The 19,829-nt window shown below is 51.9% G+C and overlaps 1 protein-coding gene and 1 pseudogene across 2 annotated transcripts in view; one reads left to right on the forward strand and one right to left on the reverse strand.

The window, feature by feature from the left end:
• The window catches only part of LOC307100408 (glyceraldehyde-3-phosphate dehydrogenase-like), a 1,087,365-nt pseudogene that overhangs the window by 778,590 nt on the left and 288,946 nt on the right, over window positions 1–19,829 (reverse strand). The gene's annotated exons all lie outside the window — the stretch shown is intronic.
• TBC1D9B (TBC1 domain family member 9B) overlaps window positions 8,444–19,829 on the forward strand; it is a 56,963-nt gene continuing 45,577 nt past the window's right edge. The window contains exons 1-3 of the mRNA XM_079772762.1: window positions 8,444–8,683; window positions 11,877–11,987; window positions 17,741–17,859. Coding sequence (XP_079628888.1) covers window positions 8,566–8,683; window positions 11,877–11,987; window positions 17,741–17,859 — 348 coding nt within the window. The 5' untranslated portion in view covers window positions 8,444–8,565. The remainder of the gene's footprint in view (window positions 8,684–11,876; window positions 11,988–17,740; window positions 17,860–19,829) is intronic.

Genomic DNA, 19,829 nt, shown 5'->3' on the forward strand with positions numbered 1-19,829 from the left:
TTGTAAAAACAAAAAGTGGGCGGGGGTAGGCGGGCGGCAGCATCCAGGCCATGTTTTTCCTTTGGTGAGTAAGCTGTTCCCAAGCGGAAAGGCTGGCCACCTGGTGACTGCCAACGTGCCCAATGGACCAGGTCACCAGTGTGGCCAGTGCCAGGGTCCCCGCTCCCTCCCCGGGTGCCCAGCCTGAGATGGCACATGCCGTCCTGGAGAGAAGCAGAGAGGCCACTGTGCCCATTCATAGTGCCCAGGCCTCGCTGCTGACCCCGCGGGAGGAGCGGTGCCCTGGGCCGGTGCTCGGGGCCAGATTCTGGTGTCTTCACTGAGAGTGGGAAGCAGGGGCTACGCCCGAGTGGCAGTGGCTCTAAGGAAACAACCGATGGGGCTACAGAAACAGGGACGGACGCCACGCTGGGAAATGCTGTTTGGGGTCCAGGGAACACCGGCTCCTAGCAGAGCAATCCTGGTCCTGTACGAGAGAAGGAGTTGTCCAAACCCTGGGCCATAGATGTCTCAATTGTTTTTGACCCTCAGTAGCTTTTGTACTCATCAAATGGTCAAGTTGCCCCTTTCATATTGGGGTCATTCAAGAGCTGCTCTTCCTCTGGGTTCCTGCTAACTATGCACAGCATCTCAGAGGATGGCATACCAACTATTTTTCTAACTGCAACACAGGTGATTTGGGTGGGAGAGGCTGGGCTGTACCTAAATGTGGCAAATGGCTTAGCTGCTACCTTGAGTGACGAAAGGGAAACTAGACGCTTGAATTTTAACCCACCATTGGCTAGCTCGTGCCAGAGAGAACACACATCGAGGATCCAAGAAGCAAAACTGATCGTTAGCTTCCTTTGGGGACTCACTGTAGGAGGAGTCACCTTGTCTAGAACACACACACCTGCGAGTAGACTGTGAGCTGGTTTCTTGGCAACCAGGTCGTATAAGCCCTTTAAAATGTTCTGGACAACACAACTCCTAGGTCCATATGGTTGATGTAAGTATAACTAAGTAGTGAAATTGTATGGTATATGTCTACATGCCAATAGTGTATACCTGTATGTGGGATTTGCTAATATAACCATTTCAATAAAAACCTATTGAAAAAGCTGCTTTGTGGTAATACTGTTGGTGGTCACCTGTGTCAATGAGGAGTCTTACAGAAACCCCAACCCAAACTGGCTTAAGCAAAAGGGGCTGCAGCGAGTGGCTCACAGGAGCTAAATGCCAGGGACTGTTGTTTCAGCCGTGCGGCTGGTTCGGTCCCCGGACACGGATACAGTGCACGTCGCTGGCTTTGCTGGCTCCAGATAAACTTCCGGCTCAGGCCCAGGTTGGTAGTAGCCCTTGAGCAGTAGAGCTGATCTGATTCCCCAGGAGGTAACCCAGGCCAGAATGGCATTTCCTTAACCCTGACTGCTTGCTGGGAGGCACGTGGTCATCACCAAACTGGCCACCGTGGTCACGGAAGTGGAGTGTGCTAGTGGTCGGGGCAGCATGGGCTCCACTTCCGCCACCGCATTCGGCTTCACCTGAGAGACGGTGTGGTTCCCACAGCATCCACTTCTTTCTCTGCAGCATCTTGATTTTGCTGCGATGCCCCATGCAGATAGCAAAGAGGGGGAGCCAGGAAGGTCTGCACATGAGTGCCACCTCTGCCACGTACAAGATGAACTTGGCAGGATTTCACCTGTCTGGGTTTTTGTTTCATCGTCTCTCAGATAAGGGTCATATAAAATACTCACTGTTAGGGTCGCCGAAGGAGGAACACACGAGGCCAAAAAGGGTAACGAATTATGAATTTATTAGGTCATCTGGATACCAGATGGGCTGAGCCCCCAAGTGGCGCCAGCACCCAAAGACGGGGAGTCAGAGGTCTTTAAAGGACTCTAGATGGGCTTCTTCTGGGCGGAGAATTCTCTGTGCAGGTCTGGATTCTGGGAAACTCCAGAGGGGAGAGAGAATGGTCTCAGCAAGTGGAATGTGGTCTAAGCAAGTGGAATGTCCATTGTGAAGGGGGTATCCATTCATTTATTTGGTCAGACCTAACACCTCCCTCATCCAGTTAACGTGTGAGGATTAGACTTAAGATAATGTAAGAAGTCTAGTATCCCAAATACACAAATAACTCTTACAACACTACAATAAAAATGCAACCCGATTTATTTATTTATGTATGTATGTATGTATTTATTTATTTATTTTCAGAAAAAATGTTGCTTTATTATGACATAGGAAAGACTACAAGTCATGAAGGGAGGGAAGAGTCGAACAGTTCCTCAAACAACACAGTACAATCATTGGAATATTTTCCCTACAATTTTAATTTTTGGTTATAACAATCACTTCAATTATTAAAACACACACACACACAGCCCCACCCCAGCAATTTTACACAGTCAAAGCATACACACCAAGCCTAATCCACAAAAGCTCCAGTATATAGTCCTGCGACATTCTAGCACCTGACAGGAGAGGGCCTGCGTGGGCCAGAGGGAGGCCTGGCCACTCAGTCCTCAGGCTGCCACTGGCCAGGCCTGACCCCATTATCCCAGCATCTACACCGCTTGGAACTCACTGCGCACATCTGAAGAGGGAAAGCCCACCGTTTCAATGAGAAGCGCGAGTGGCAGCCAACATCTCAGAAATTCCGGTTATTTTAAATACACTGATGGGAGTGCAGGGGTCAGACCCACTTGGTAAGGATAGGAACACCTACATAGAAGTGGTTGTTAGGAGACAACCACTTTCCTGAATTTAATAGCTGGATTGGAAACTTTAAAAAAAAAGGAAATTTTGCCCTAACCGGTTTGGCTCAGTGGATAGAGCATCGGCCTGCGGACTCAAGGGTCCCAGGTTTGATTCCGGTCAAGGGCATGTACCTTGTTGCAGGCACATCCCCAGTAGGGAGTGTGCAGGAGGCAGCTGATCGATGCTTGTCTCTCATCGATGTTTCTAACTCTCTATCCCTCTCCCTTCCTCTCTGTAAAAAAATCAATAAGGAAATTTCATGTAATATTTTGTTCCTAACGAGATCAATTCAAATAAGCACGTCTACCACGGGCCTCCTGCTGGGCATCAACCTATGAGCCAGGAAGTCACGGTTCAATTCCTGGTCAGGGCACAGGCAGGAAGAGGGCAGACCCGGGGCAGCACCCCCTCCCAGGAGCCCTTCCAGGGGCAGGGACGAGGTAAGTGCTTAGAACACCAAGGCCAAAGGGAAGAAAGAGAACTAATTTGGACACACAAGTTTCAAATAACGTCCACAAAAGATACGCCTGGCCCTGCTGTCCCTCCCTGTTCCCTGTCCTGTGTCCTCGGGGCAGCTGAGTCTCTGAGCCCCAGCGCAGGTGGGAGGGGGGGGGAGCTCAGGCTGGGAAGGAGAATGGCCAGACCACAGATAATCTTCCAGAAACCCCAAGGCCAACACGTCCGCTTTGTCCCCGCTCTGCACTTATAACCTCCAGTCATGCAAGGAGGACACAGCAGCAGACGCAGGAGGACTTCATGGCTCAGAACTCCACATGCCAATGTCAGTCAGTTTGCTGTGTTCATATTAAAAGACAGCACCTCTCCCCCAGAGAAATCTTCACAGCCGTCTCTCTCTCTCCTCTCTCTCTCCCTCCTCTCTCTCCCTCTCTCTTTCTCTCTCTCTCTCTCTCTCTCTCTCTCTCTCTCTCTCTCTCCTCTCTCTCTCTCTCTCTCTCTCTCTCTCACACACACACACACCTCGAACACATGTCGCCATTTCTAAAAATCTGCACCCATCCATACTTCTCTGAAAACACTTGCTATTTTAAAACATGCTTTAACTGAGAAGGGCAACCCAATTTAAAATGGACAAAGGCCCTGGCCGGTTTGACTCAGTGATTAGAGCATCAGCCCACGGACTAAAGCAGTGGTTCTCAGCCTTTCTAATGCCACGACCCTTTCATACAGTTCCTCATGTTGTGGTGACCCCCAACCATAAAATTATTTTCGTTGCTACTTCATAACTGTAATTCGCGGCATTAGAAAGGTTGAGAACCACTGGACTAAAGGGTCATGGTTTCGATTCCTGATCTAGGGCACATACCTCAGTTGCAGGTTCCATCCCCAGCTCCAGTTGGAGCAATGTGGGAGGCAACCAATCAATGTGAGCCAGAGGGAGGCCTGGCCACTCCATCCTCAGGCTGCCACCATCAATGTTTCTCTCTCTCTCTCTCCCCTCCCCCCTCCCTTTCATTCTCTCTAAAAATAAATGGGAAAAACTGTCAGGTCCAGCCTGACGATTGAACCGGGCTGAGGTAGGGAGGTGGGATTTGAGAAGAGAAAGAAAGACAGGACAGCGGGATTCGGGAGGTCCACAGCTCTCGAGAAGCTCTGGCAACTTTTATTAGTAATACAGTGCTTTTTATACATAAGACACTAAGCAGGGAATCACTCACAAGGAAAACATTCTTTGTTTCTCTAAAATCACTACTGGAGGGATGAGTTGAAGGACAGGTTTCTTGTTACAATAAATCTCACTAGCTGGATACATATTTCTTGGTAAGCCATGAAAGTAGCTCTTATCCTACTGATAGCAGTCATATAAACAAACCCTGGGAAAGCTCTGTAGGCAGGGGCTGCTCTCGTTATACTGATTAGTTGCCATCCAAACAGGCTGGGAAATCTGTGCGGGTAGGTGCCAGCCTTGCTAGCCCCTACAGGGGCAAGGACCGTGTCAGCTTACAGCCCGTTCCCCACAAAAAACATCCTCGGGTGAGGATTCAAACATAATAAAATAAAATAAAATAAAATGGGCAAAGGATGTGAATAGACATTTCTCCAAAGAAGAAACAAATGACCATCAAGTACACAAAAAGATTCTCCAGCCCGCCCAGTGTGGCTCAGTGGCTGAGCGTCAGCCTATGAGCCAGAAGATCAAAGTTCGATTCCGGTCAGGGCACCTGCCTGGGTTTTGGGTTCGATCCCCAGTTGGGGGCGTGCAGGAGGCAGGCGATCAACTATTCTCCCCCATCATTGATGTTTCTATCTCTCTCCCTCTCCTTTCCTCTCTCTGAAATCAATAAAAACATATTATTTTTAAAAAAGGATGCTCCATGTCGTAAGTCATTAGAGAACTGCAAACCCAAACCACATGAGGTGCCACTTCACACCCACTAGGAGGGCTATCATAACAAAGATAGGCAATAACAGATGTTGAGGAGATACAGAGAAACTGCAACCCTCACACATCACTGTGCCAATGTGAAATGGTGCGGCTGCTTTGAAGGCAGTTTGGTGGTTCCTCAAAAAGATAAACATGGCCTTGCTATATGACGGAACAATTCCACTCCTAGGGACCTGCCCAAGAGAACTGAAAACATGTCTCCAGGAAAACTGGTACACAGCTGTTTATAGCATGATCATTCACCGTAGCCAAAAAGGGGAAACAACACAAATGTCCAACTGATGAACAGATCAACAAAATGTGGCCTATCCAGACAATGGACTGTTATTCAGCCATAAAGCAGAATGAAGCACTGACATGCTATAGCATGGATGAACCTTGAACAGGTGATAGTAACTAAAAGAATTGTGACACAAAGGCCATATATTATGTGGTTTTATTTACATGAAATGTCCAGAGTGAGCAAATCTATAGGGATAGAAATGGGTTAGTGTTACCAGGAATGGAGGGAGGTGGGGAATGGGGAGTGACTGTTAATAGCTAAGAGGTTTCTCTTTTGAAGTAATGAAAATGTTCTGGATTAGATAATGGTGATGGTTGTACAACTTTGTGAATATATTAATAGTCATTGGATTGTGCAATTTAAAAGGGTGAGTTTTAATGGGATGTGAATTATCCTCTCTAATAAAAGAGTAATATGCCAATTAACCATCACTCCGCTACATAAGCCACACCCACCAGCCAAGCACGCCCACCAGCCAATCAGGGCGAGTATGCAAATTAACCCCAACCAAGATGGCTACCAGAAGGGAGGCTTGGGTTTCCCCGGCAACAGAGGAAGCCAAGCTTTCCACACACTCTGGCGGGTCCAGGCCTCCACTCAAGGATACAAAATTTCAATTATAGAAGGTAAACAAATCCAAACAGAAATGGCGGCAGCCACAGATCGAGCAGGAGGCTTGGCTCCACTCCAGGCTACAAAGTTTCAATTGTAGAAGGTAAATAAATTCCAGATATCAGGGCCTCTGCTTGGGTCGCCAGGGGCGTGGCTGGCCTGCAAACCACCACAGGCCCCTCGCCCAGGCCTCTCCATGCCCCAAGGTAACCCCACCCTGATCCAGGACACCCTTCAGGGCAAACCAGCTGGCCCCCACCCATGCACCAGGCCTCTATCCTATGTAATAAAAGAGTAATATGCAGATTGACCATCACTCCAACACACAAGATCAAGATAGCTGCCCCTATGTGGTCAAAGATCCTGCCCCCATGTGGACACAAGATGGCCACCACAAGATGGCCAGCAGGGGAGGGCAGTTGGGAGGGACCAGGCCTGCAAGGGAAGGCAGTTGAGAGGGACCAGGCCTGCAAGGGAGGGCAGTTGGAGGTGATCAACCCTGCAGAGGAGGGCATTTAGGGGTGACCAGGCTGGCAGAGGAGGGAAGTTGGGGGCAAACAGGCTGGCAGGGGAGCAGTTAGACATCAATCAGGCTGGCATGGGAGTGGTTAGGGTTGCTCAGGCTGTCAGGCAGAAGAGGTTAGGGGAAATCAGGAAGGCAGGCAGGCGAGCAGTTGGGAGCCAGCATTGGATTGTCAGAGGGATGTCTGGTGGGATCGGGCCTAAACAGGCAGTCGGACATCCCTCAAGGGGTCCCAGATTGGAGAGGGTGCAAGCTGGGCTGAGGGACTCCCCTCCCCCCTGCCCCCATGCACGAATTTCATGCACCGGGCCTCTAGTCTATACTAATAAAAGGATAATATGCTAATTAGGCCAGATAGGCCGGACATCTTCCGGATGTCCTTCCGGACAAAGCCACAATGGCAGGGGCCGAGGCAGAGGCGGTTAGGGATGATCAGGCAGGCAGGCAGAGACGGGTAGGGGCATCAGGCAGGCAGGCAAGCAGGCAGACTGATTAGGGGCGATCAGGCTGGCAGGGGAGAGCAGTTAGGGGAGATCAGGCAGGCAGGCAGGTGAGCGGTTAGGAGCCAGTGGTCCCGGATTGCGAGAGGGTGCAGGCCGGGCTGAGGGACACCCCTTCCCTCCCGCCCCCCCCCCCCCCGCATGAATTTTGTGCACCTGGCCTCTAGTATCTTATGAAGAAGAGTTCTCAAAAGGTGGTCTCCAGGTCAGCAGCATCAACATCATTAGAACTTGTTAGAAATACAAATACTCTAGGTGGGGCCCAGCAATCCGTGTTTTAACAAGCACTGCAGGTGATTCCGATGCAGCCCAAGTTTGAGACCCTCTGGAGTGAAGAAACCAAATAATCCTCACCTCCTCTCCGGGTGTTAACAAGTACCTCCAAATTCTTGAGATCACAAGGACACCTTATCAGTTTAAGCTTCCAAGGTTTAAAGAAAACCAGCCTCTACATCTTGAATGTAGATTCAGAGTCAGGAAACATTTCAGAAGACTTTTGATCGCTCTGGCTGTCAACCATGAAACCACCTGTTTATATCGACATCTACCATACTCGATTATTGAATGCCAGTGACAGAACCCCAATTCGCAAGTAACTTAAATTAAGCTTCCCAGGGTGATTCTGCCCTCCTCCCGGACCCTGGCAGACCAGGCCAGCAGGGTGATCCTGCATCTCAGTTGGCCCAGGACGTTCTGCATACTCGCCTATTGCCCCAGACGGAGTTACCAGCTTCACTCTAGAGTCCGTGTTGGGACTGTGAGGGGTCGACTCCTACAGGCCAGCACTGGAGACCCGCATCCCAGCGCCGCGGGTGCCCGTGCAGAAACCTCCGCTGGCCCCAGGGCCACCCAGCCTTAGGATCCTGCCAGCCGCGGGGCTTCCTGAAACCCTGTCCTCGGCTCCTAGAGGTCCTCTTAGTCTCAGACTCGAGTGTCCAAATTCAGAGAATTATTACAATTGCCTAACCCTTTCCAGCTGCCCTTTGCAACGTTAGCACGCACTGGCCGCACTGCTCAGTCAGCCAAAGTGTACCTCCAAAAGCTTTCTTTACATTTCCCCCCAAAAAAACTCTGGACAGGTTTTCTGTCCGCTGCACAACCAGTTCCTGTCTGCACAACCAGTTCCTCTTGGTCTGTGTGCTCGGCCACCCCAGGCAGACCCCGTGACCGCGGGGCAGGACCGTTCCTCGCCATTGAAGTTACAGCGCGCTGGGGCCGCAGAGGAAGGGGAGGCGAACACCGCGGAGCGGGCCGGCGTGTGGGCGGGGCCTTGTGGGGGCGGGGCCTTTGGGTGGAGCGGGAGGGGCGGGGCCCGAGCGGGCAGTGCTTGAGTGGGCGGGGCCTGCCTGGACAGGGCAGTCTGGGAGAGCCGGTGCCGGCGTCCTGCCGTCAGGCCGCCCGCCAGGGGGCGCCGCTCGCCCCGCCCTCTCGCTCGGCCCCGGAGCGGCGACGGCGGCGGCGCTTCCGCCTGGCGGGCCGGGCCGGTGCGAGTGGCCCCAAGATGTGGCTGGGCCCCGAGGAAGTGCTGGTGGCCAACGCGCTGTGGGTGACAGAACGGGCCAACCCCTTCTTCGTGCTGCAGCGGCGCCGGGGCCACGGCAGGGGCGGCGGCCTCACGGGTGAGAGGCGGGCAGCAGCTGGCGGGAAGGGCGCGCCGGGCGGCGGGGCCGAACGACCTGCCCGGACAGGCCGGGCCTCGGCGCGTCGTCGCGGACGCGCACGTCAGCGCGCGCGGCGGGTCCGGGCGCGAGGCCGGGCCTGGCGGGCCGGGAGGCGGGGGCCGGGTTGCGGGGTGAGGGCTGCCAGCTGTGTGGAGCCGGCGAGGGGCGGAGTGCGGACGCGGCGCGGGAGGGGCGCGAGGCTCGGGCCGGGCGGGGGCGGGAGGGAGGCCGATGCGCTGCGTTCGGAGGCTGCTTGGGCGACGGGTCCCCCGGGAAGGCTGACGGCGGCCTCTGCCCGCCCTCGGTGCCGGTAGCTTCCCGGTGCTCAGCCGAAGTGGGTGCAGAAAGATCTCCCCGGCCTCCTCCTCCGCCTCAGTTTCCCCAAGGGCCTCTGAGGGGCCAGGAGACACAGCACCCCTTTCCTTTTGCCTCCTTCATTCCCAGCTCCCCAAAGAATTGCCCTTGTAGCAAGATCAGAGGTTCCGCGAGCTGCGGGCCGGCCTCCACCCTCATCCCTCCAGCTCCCCCTGCCCACCTTTCCTGATTGCTTGGCGCCATCGGAGCTGCAGACCAAGCCTTTGCCAAATGACCGGTATTCCGTGTTCTGGGGAGCTAGCCAGAGGGCGTCTGTGCCGATGCGGCATCCGCACTCCCCCAGGATGAGGCTGGACCGACAGGCAGGCCTGGGGTATGGCCTGTACGGTCCACCCTCTGCAGGTGTCCCAGGCCCCTGTGCCCGGGGCCTGCGCCAGCGTGGCCAGGGCAGAGCTGGGTCTGGCTCAGGCCGGCCCAGGGCCTGTGCGCAGGTGCCCTGTTGTTGCCATGCGGGGCTGTGGGCCACAGTTGCCAGATCTTCCTGTTGATCATGAGCATCCTCTCTAGCATAGTCCTGCCAGACGCAGAGGCTTCCCGCCGGGAGCCCTCCGCTGCCAGCCTCGCCTGGGCGCACCGCCTAATGTGGAAGAGACTGGACCATTCCCAGAAAACTGCCTGGGCTCTCGGGAGCATGGGAGCAGTGCTGGGCCTGCCTCCTGCCAGGCCTGGAGGTCGACAGCAGCCCTTCTGGAGAGGCTGACAGTGGTCACTCTTGGGAGCTCCTGCAAGCCCGTGTTGGAAATTGGGGTGCCAGTGCCCATACCTTTCGTTGCAGTGAACAGTGTGTCAGATCGCCAGTGCGCTTCGAACCTTGTTCTGTGCGTATGTATCGGTAGGTGATCTCAGCAAGTGGCTGGGTCCCTCTGGGCACCCTGGCTAGCTCACCAGAACACCGTGTACTGGTCATTTGGCAAAGGCTTGGTCTGCAGCTCCAATGGCACCTTCCTGCCCAGAGAAAGCCCTTTCTACCTCGTTTACCCCTTTGTGTCCCCCAAGACAGAACTCCCCAGGTCCCCCCAGGATTTTTATTGATTTCAGAGAGGAAGGAAGAGAGGGAAACATGTATGATGAGAGAGAATCCAGGATCGGCTGCCTCCTGCACACCCCCTACTGGAGGGGATCGAGCCTGCAACCCCGGGCATGTGCCTCTGACCGGGAATCAAACCCGGGACCCTTCAGTCCACAGGCTGGTGCTCTATCCACTGAGCCAAACCGGCTAGGGCAGGAAACCTGCTTCTTGAACTCTGCACTCTAGCTAGGTTTTGTGAGTCCTGCCGTGGCCTTCCCTGAGCCATCATAGACATGTGGCCTCCTGATCGCATCTCGGCAGGAAAGGAGCAATTAGTGATGTGGTTTTAGTCCAGCTGTCTTATAAACAGCTGCCAACCTGTATTCCTCAGCGAAGAGTCGATGGTCCATCCATTATAAAGCTTTCAGGTCTTGCCAACAGTATAAGGATGAAAATAACATTTCTAAGACCGGAAGAGAAATCCCAACAGAAATCATGAAAAAAGGTTTATAGTTTGAATATGCTGTTTTAACTGCAATTTAGAAAAGCATTTTAGGACATTTCAATAAAACAAGTGAGAAATTACAGACTCCTGACTTGGATGTATGTGAAGAGTACCTTCTTTTGTAATTGGTAATTTTATTTATTAAAGATTGGAAGGGAAAATATGGTTAAAATGGAAAATGAAGTGAAAGTGTTAAATGTGAGTAATAAAATTAATAGAAATCATTCTGACATCAACAGGAAAATGGTAACAAAATACATTGAGATCATATCAAAAGCAGGACTTCATTAAAAGGGAAAAGTAAATTTTAAATAGGAACAATGAACAGATTTTTAGATAGCTTGATAATACAGTTAATGAAGAAGACTGAATCAAGTTAGACCTTTCCTCTGATTTGTTGGGGAAATAGTGACATTAACAAAGGGTATATGTGATGAGAAGGAAAACTTGAAATGCCCTAAAATGCTTCGTGGATGAGGAAAAAAAAAACAACAACTAGATCCTGTTTTCCCAAATTGGATACTTATAAAAGTTTGCATGTCCTTTTCAGTCATGACTTTCAAGGCTGCAAAGAACTTCCTTAAACTTTCCACAATAAAAATGATCCTGTGGCAGAGGAAAGTCTATGTTATCCTCCTGTTGTAGATATGGGAAATGATGTTACAAAGTCGTTGTCTTATGAAAAAAGCCATCAGAGTACACCAAAAATGTCGGGGGTGGGGTGGGAATGTATCTCAAGTGATGTCTGGCAGTGAATAAAACACATTGTATAATTTTTCTAGATTTTGTGGTATTATTTTTGTTTTTAATTTGTAACCGTTGTACTTTGTCATTTAAAGAAATATTTGTTTACAAACCTGGCTGTGTGGTTTTCTTGAAGAGGGCATCCTAGATTGATTAAGCTTTGGACTTCATAAATCCTGCATGTGGATGCTCCTGACCTGAGCCTCGGCCCGGGGCTCCAAGCCGTGTGGTTTCTTTGACAGGGCATCATGGGTCTGTATAAAATAAATATGAATATGGGGGAGAGGCTGATGGTGCCCCTGCCTGCAGGTGCGTCTGCATCAGGAGGATAAGCAGCAGCTTCCAGGAAGAAGTGGGAGGGGATTTTTTGGTAGGAGTCAGACATGAGGAAAAGGGAGTCATTTGATGGGAGAGGCAATGTGCTGTAGGGTGCTTCTTTGTCTGGGCCCCGTCCTGGCTGCCGGGCTCAGCTCTCAGCGCCACCTTCCCTCATTCTCCACTTCTCTCCCTGCTCCCAGGTCTTCTTGTGGGCACCCTGGACGTGGTATTGGACTCCAGCGCCCGCGTGGCCCCCTATCGAATCCTGCACCAGACCCAGGACTCGCAGGTCTACTGGACAGTGGCGTGCGGTAGGAGAGCTGGATCAGGGGGTGCTGGGCAGGGCCTGCCCTGAGAGGGCCCCAAAGGGAGGGGACACAGCCGGGTTCCTGGGCTGGGTGTTGACCCCTGGGACTCAGCACTGCCCCTCACTCAGACGGCACAGCCTAGGCCAGTGTCCTGCTTAGGAAGGCAGCTCTGCTGGTCACAGGCCCGGCACAGTGCTGAGTCATCTGTGGCATTGTTGGGAATACGCACATGCAGAGCAGCGAAAAATGTGAGTCACCCAACACAGATTCCCAGCTGAGGTGGAACAAGGGGTTCTTTTGCGTTCTTGTGTCAGCTCTCACACCATAAACAAGTGTCCCTGTCATGGTCTAAATACCTTGTTTTTCCCATCTTTTTTTTCTTGGCGATTTGCTGTTGACAATGGCCCCAAGCGTAGTGATGAAGTGCTGGGTGCTGTTCCCCAGGGTGAGAAGCTGTGGGGTGCCCAGGGTGCAGTTAGAGGAGCTTCCTGCAGGCCTGAGTTGCAGTGTGCTGGCCGGAGTGCAATGTTAGGGAACTAACATGCAAATTTTTGAACAAAAAAACACATAAAACAAAGTTATGTATTGATCAGTTGATGAAAATGTGACCAGAGGCTTCAAAGAACTTCGCTCTGTAGCTCCCTGGGAGCAGCTAGTGAATTCCGTATTCTGGGAGACTGTGTGGGGCAGGACTGCTGTAAGGAACAAGAACCGGCTGCACTTGTCACCCTCGACAGCGATTTTCAACCGGTGTGCCGAAAGAACTTCCAAAACGTGAAATACCTGCTATTTAGTCACGGGCACTGGCCTCTTTTTCCTTAGATTGTCAAATAACATAAAATGACAACAGCCAACATGACAATAGCCATCCAGTGTGAATGAATCTCAAAATTATACCTATTTTTATTTTTGTCAGATCAGCAAAAAACATAACACTTTTTGGTGTGTCACAGAAGGTTTATGTGTGCCATGAGATGAAAAAGGTTGAAAATCACTGCCTTGTAAGGACACACACCCACTTCCTAAGAGTCCGGGGAAATCCCCTCCAGTGGGTGCCTGGCTGGCGTCACTCGGATAAAAGGCAGTGATAGCCAGCACTCAGAGGTGCTGCCTGCAGCCAGGCACTTCGGTGAACCTCCCAACCACTCCAGAAGGCGGAACTTGGGTCTTCCCTATTTTGAAGATGAGGAAACTGGCCCAGAGGGGTTGAGTAACTTGCCCAAGGTCACTCAGACTGCAATTCAAACCAAGAGTATCTGCTCTTGTCCCTGTGCTGAAAACCTCTCTATGTGCTAGCAGCCACAGTGTCACTGTCCCCCAGGATAATGGTTTTCCTTGGAGGCCTGAGAAAAGGTAACAAGAGAACTCACAGCTGAACCCCAGCTTCAGGAGAGGAGGGAGGTCAGGGCTGAAGGCACAGGGTGGACAGCAGCCAGCACAATCCCTCTTACCAGGTGGGCCCTGGCCTGGGTGCCAGGCTAGCTGGTGTCTTCTTCCTCCAGGTACCTGAACAGAGGTGTCCTCCCCCTTTGTGTGAATGAGTGAAGGAAGGCTTAAAAGGCTGTTTGCCCAGGGCCACCCTGGACGGCTGTAGGAGCCCTGCTGTCCTGGTTACAGAGCCTGAGGGGTGCACTGGAGGGCTGGCTTGCCCACAGGAGAGAGGGGCCTCCTGTGGGTGGGATTGCCTGACAGGGCAGGGGAGATCAGTGTGTGCCTGGGCTGTGAGGAGATACTCGCTCTCAATGGCCCTCAAGATTTGCATCTGTCTCAGTGGTGTCCTTCCCAGGGAGCGAGTGCGGAGGGGGCAGTGGCAGAGGGAGCAGCTTCTCTGTGGGGAGAGAGGAGTGTGGCCAGGCTGTGTGGGAACCCCTTTGGTGGCAGTGGGGCCTAGTGCTGGGGAACGCAGGCCACACAGGCTGACCTGTTCCCACTTTTACCAGCCCCCTGGCCTCTGCCTGAGCCTCTCCCCTACGCCCATGCCCCACGCCCAGGCCCTGCCCTTCAGCTCTCCCAACCCAGACCTGGTCATGCTGACACTTGTGGTGAGTCCCGGCTGCTCAGCTGGCCCCGAAGGAATTCCAGGGCTGTGTCCTGCCTTTCTGCCCTCCTCCTTCAGCTCACACCTGGCTGTCAGCCACACCGGACACTGGCAGGACCCGAAGTTCCCAACTCCACTTGTCCTGAACGGTGTGGGTACAGCATCACCCTGTGTCCACCTAATTTCCTCCCACTCTGATGTCACCCCCTGTGGAAAACCTTCCCAGAATCCCCAGGCCCATGTACCCACGCTTCCTTCTTGCTCCTTGGGACCTGCCATGTCTCTGTCCACTTTCACACTGCATGCTTGCTGGCTCTCCTGCTAGATCAGCAGCTCCCTGAGGACAAGGGGAAGCTCTGCAGCTGGGCAGCCTGGGTTAGAATTATGGTCTGGTCATTTCCCAGCTGTGCGACATTGGGCAACTTACTTAACCTCTCTGTGCCTCAGCTTCATCCTATAAAATGAAAATAATGGTACCTATCTCCAAGGTGTTCTAAGAATTAAATGAGATAATCCACAAAAAGTTCTGAAAACAGAAGTAGCACTGATTAATTTAATTAGCTTTTACTAGTATATTCCTTTTACCAAGCATAGAGGTGGCATAGTTTGTGTTTACTTACACTAAATGAAGATTGTGTTACTTTTAACTAATAGTTCTTTTAATTGCACATATGTAAGTATTTATTATTGAAGTGCAGACAGATCCACACAGACAGTGTAGACACGTTTTCTTCGGATTTAGACTTCCGGGAAAATGTGTAAAAGCAAATGATACAATAGAGTTGCATCATGTGCAGATTTAACTTCCAAATTCAAATGTGGGTCTTGGCAAAAAGACAGAGGGAGAAATCCCTTCACCTACCAACTAGACCTTGCCTCCATGCAACAGGGAAAGGAGGCCATAGTAAAAAATTCAAAGAAAAATGGTAAAAAAAGAATGGTAATTTATGGATGCTCCAGTGTAATTTTGCTCGACTATTGTGACTCACTGTGAGTTATCTAAGCCCAGGTTTAATTGTTTTCACCCGGGTATCCTCACACAGGCCAATGGAGAGGGTCCTTCCTTGGAATTGCTTGTTAGGGGCTAAATTGCTGGGGTACATGTAAAGAAACAAACAGATCAACCCCAGCCAAGTCAGCTGGGCTGTGACATGTGACAGAGCATTGAGCAGGTACCTGGTGGGGTGGGGGGGACCGACTTGGGCGGGGCAGGAGAAGGGCTGAGTTTTCAGCTGGTGGAGGAAGAGTGTTTCCAGGTGGGGAAGGATGGCATGACTTGGCTCAGGCACCCAGCAACATGTCTGTGGTCCACAGCAGTGCTAGACTTGTGGCTTAGCCAAGGCTCCTCCATGCCACGAGATCAACTGAGCCATTTGGGCATTCGTGATCCGTACATGTCTGACCCCAGGACAGCTGAGAGGATGGAGGGCCTTCACTCCTCTTCTTCTTGTATTCATTCACTCAGAAAACAGTTCTTAAGTGCAAGCTCCATGCCTGGCACGTGCCGGGGTCAGGGGAAGCCAGGCCAAGTTGGCACTTGCCTCATCCTTTTGCTTCTCCTGGGGCCCCTTTTCCCAGTTCCCTGATGGGAACAGAGAGCAGCTGCCCCACCCTGTGGGAATGGCACTAATCTGCCTTTCTCAGTGTGTCTATTTGGGCTGGGTCTGCAGTGCCCTCCAGGGCCCCTCCCTGAAGAGGACAAGCAGCACCTCCTAGGCGAGGCAGACACGTCGGGCCAACTGGAAGCTGAAGGGCTCAAATGGGTGCTTGGAGGAGGCAAGAGCAGGGCTGGGGTGTGAGCTGGAAAGGGAAGGATGAGCATTGCAGGCAAAGGCCTGGGTGGGTGCATTTGACCTCGGAGAAACAAGGGAACTGCAGGCCTGGCCTGCCCTGCCCAGCAGGAGACTGGCCGGCTGGGGCGAGGAGCCCTGCAGGATGCTCCAGCTGCTATCTGTGGACTCCTGAATTCTCAGGAGGGGCTGCAGTCATTTATACCAAGACTAACTATGTCTGCTTAGTCACCTGTGTATCAAAGGCCACATTAAGTTCTTTTATCTTGAAGAACAAACTTCAGAATTGAGCAAATTTGTAGATGTATAGACCATTTCTGGGAGGGCACATAGGAAACTAGTGGTCATTCTTGTTCAGCTTTAGGGGAAAATGAAGGCTTTATTTTCCATATGATTGCAATTCTGCCTGGAAAAAAAATATATTAGTTTTTATTTTCACCAGAACTACTTATGACTTTTGTTATCCTATCTAATAAAAGAGTAATATGCAAATTGACTGCACCTCCGCTATACCCACAAGCCACGCCCACCAGCCAATCAGGAGCAAGTATGCAAATTAACCCAACCAAGATGGCTGCAGCCACAGAGAGAGCAGGAGGCTTGAGCAAGCTTTCTGCACACCCTGGCAGGCCCATGCCTCCACTCAAGGCTACAAAGTTTCAATTATAGAAGATAAATAAATCACAACAAAAATGGTGTCAGCCACGGAACTGGAGAGAGCAGGAGGCTTGAGTTGCCCCTGGCAATGGAGGAAGCTAAGTTTCCACAGCCCTGGCTTGCCTTGGCCTCCACTTAAGGCTACAAAGTTTCAATTATAGAAGATAAATAAATCCCAACAAAATGGCTGTGGCCCGGGAGAGAGCAGGAGGCTTGGCTCCGCTCAAGGCTACAAAGTTTCAATTATAGAAGATAAATCCCAGATCTCAGGGCCTCCGCTTGGGCCGCCGGGGGGCGTGGCTGGCCTGCAAACCACCACAGGCCCCTCACCTAGGCCACCCCATGCCCCAAGGGAACCCCCACCCTGATCCGGGACACCCTTCAGGGCAAACCAGCCAGCCCCCACCCGTGCACCAGGCCTCTATCCTATCTAATCTTATCTAATAAAAGAATAATATGCAAATTGACCATCACTCCAACACACAAGGTGGCTGCCCCCATGTGGTCAAAGATGACTGCCCCCATGTGGACACAAGATGGCTGCCACAAGATGGCCTGCAGGGGAGGGCAGCTGGGAGGGACCAGGTCTGCAAGGGAAGGCAGTTGTGGGCGATCAGGCCAGCAAGGGAGGGCAGTTGGGAGGGACCAGGCCTGCAAGGGAGGGCAGTTGGGGGCAATCAAGCCTGCAGGGGAGGGCAGTTAGGGGTGACCAGGCTGGCAGAAGAGGGAAGTTGGGGGAGACGGGGCCTGCAGGGAAGGGCAGTTGGGGGGGAACCAGGCCTGCAAGGGAGGGCAGTTAGGGGTGACCAGGCCTGCAGGGGAGGGCAGGTAGGGGCAAACAGGCTGGCAGGGGAGCAGTTAGGCATCAATCAGGCTAGCAGGGGAGTGGTTAGAGAGTGATCAGGCTGGCAGGCAGAAGCGGTTAGGGGCAATCAGGAAGGCAGGCAGGTGAGCAGTTGGGAGCCAGCAGTCCTGGATTGTGAGAGGGAAGTCCAATTGGGCCTAAACAGGTAGTCGGACATCCCTCGAGGGGTCCCAGATTGAAAAGGATGCAGGCTGGGCTGAAAGACATTCCTCCCCCCCTGTGCACGAATTTCGTGCACCGGGCCTCTAGTATAATATATATATAAAGCTTAAGGAGGAAAAGAGTAAGTAGCTTGAAGATTGTAGTCACTTGGGTATATCTCTTCGGGTCATCTTTTTTCTCTGAGTTCCCCTTTAAGGCCTGGTGGTTATGTGATTTTCTTCTTCTTTACTCAACAAACCCCTAGGTTCTTCCCGCAAAGAGATAACAAAACACTGGGAATGGCTGGAAAACAACTTACTCCAGACGCTATCCATCTTCGACAACGAGGAAGATATCACCACTTTCGTCAAGGGCAAGATACACGTAAGGTTCACATTCTCTTCTCTATGCTGGCAGTGTTCACATATGCCAGCTTACTTCATTTTAACAACACCGCCATTGGTCTTACCCCCAGTTTACAGAGGTGAAACCGGAGTGTCACTGCCAGTCCCTTGGTGTTCAAGGGGGCAACTGAGCTGATTGCCCATGCAGGCCCATCTTCTCCTGACCAGCCACTGGAATGTGACTGAGCAGGCAGTTTCCATTCCCAAAAAGGGCCCAAGAGCAAGTATATGGATCCACAGCTGCCTGCCAGCAACTTGGCTGGTAGAGGAGGAAGCTGGAAGTGATAGTATAGTTGGAGGCATGTTTGTGTTTTAAAACTAACATGACTTAGAAATGCACAGACCCATGACCCAACAATGCCATTCCTTGGAGTTGCCCTTGCAGTGTATTCATTCATATGTGCAGAACCTGAGGCCCAGTGCACAAAATTCATGCACAGGTGTGGTCCCTAGGCCTGGCCTGCTATCAAAGTGTGAGAGTCTGGCATGGAAGGGCAGCTCCCAGCTGACCTCTGGGCCCTGGGCAGCACCTGGGCCCCCGGGCCCCCATGCTCGCCCCTCCACCTGAGTCACGGTGCCCATGTCCCCATGAGGAGATGCAGTGACGCCGCGGGCCAGGGTGCAGTGTGGGCCTCTGGGCTGCCCAGTGGCACTGCATGGAAGCCGGGTGGGCAGCGCACTCTCTCCCGGCCGCACACTGGCTCCTGCGTGAACCCACGGGGAGCCCAACCGGCCCCTGCAGCCTGGCTCACCCGGAAGAGGCCGCGCATGCCTGAGCGCAGGGGGGCCTTCATAGCGCACACGAGCCCTGGCATCCCGGGGGAGTGTAGCAGGGGGAGTGAGAGTGAGCTCGGCAGACACCCCGCATTCTCACCACACCTCTGTCCCCATCACCCCTGCCCCCAGGCAGCTGGGCAAGAAGTCGCTGACGCCCACCATGTTCCGCACCACCCCCTGGTGGTCAGCGCACATCATAGCAAACAGTTGAATTCCTGGTCTCCCAGTCAAACCACCACCGAAGGGACAATTTGCATATTAGGCTTTTATTCTATAGGATGGCAAATGTGTCAGGACATCCCCGCAACACTGTCGCAAAAAGACTGAGCAGTGTCCCCCAGACCTATGGTCAGGGGAGCAGCCACACTCTCCTTTGCAGAACAAGAATGATGAAACGAGAGCAGAGCATTTACTGGCCCCTTTCTATGTGAGTCCTGTGCTGAGCACTTTTATTTGGGGCACTGGGCAAGTCACAGGTGGTGTACATAGTGGAATATCTTACAGCTATCAAAATAACAATTATGAGAATTGTAGCAACATGTAAAACCAGATGCCATGGTGATATTTAGGTTGTTTACTCTTGAGGGTAATTAACATGATAATGAGCATTTATCTGAATGTTTCTGTGTTTTCCTTTCTGTTCCATTATTGCCTTAGGTTAGATTCCTAGCAGGGCTCTTACTGGTCAGTTTCATGGTGCTGAGTTGCCCTTGTGCCTTCATTACACCACAACTTTTTAGACCTGGCAGAAGACATAAAGTGTTCCTCAGCTCTTCTCTGGGCACTTTGGAGTTCAAGGCAGGACCTGTGTTGCCTACTAGCTCCAGGGAAACAGGCAGAGAACTAGACTCTAACAATGATAATAAAGCAACATTTTTATTTATTTATTTTTAATATCTTTTTATTGATTTCAGAGAGGGAGAGAGAGCTAGAAACATCAATGATGACAGAGAATCATTGATCGGCTGCCTCTTACACACCCCCTACTGGGGATCAAGCCCACAACTGGACATGTGCCCTTGACCAGAATTGAACCTGGAACCCTTCAGTCCACAGGCTGACACTCTATCCACTGAACCAAACTGGCTAGAGCAATAACAGCAACATTTTAAATGCTTCCTACATGCCAAACTCAAACAAACCAATCTACAAAATAGGAGAAGAGGTTCTAAA

This window comes from Cnephaeus nilssonii (assembly GCF_951640355.1).
Source record: "Cnephaeus nilssonii genome assembly, chromosome: 5".
Taxonomy (NCBI): domain Eukaryota; kingdom Metazoa; phylum Chordata; class Mammalia; order Chiroptera; family Vespertilionidae; genus Cnephaeus; species Cnephaeus nilssonii.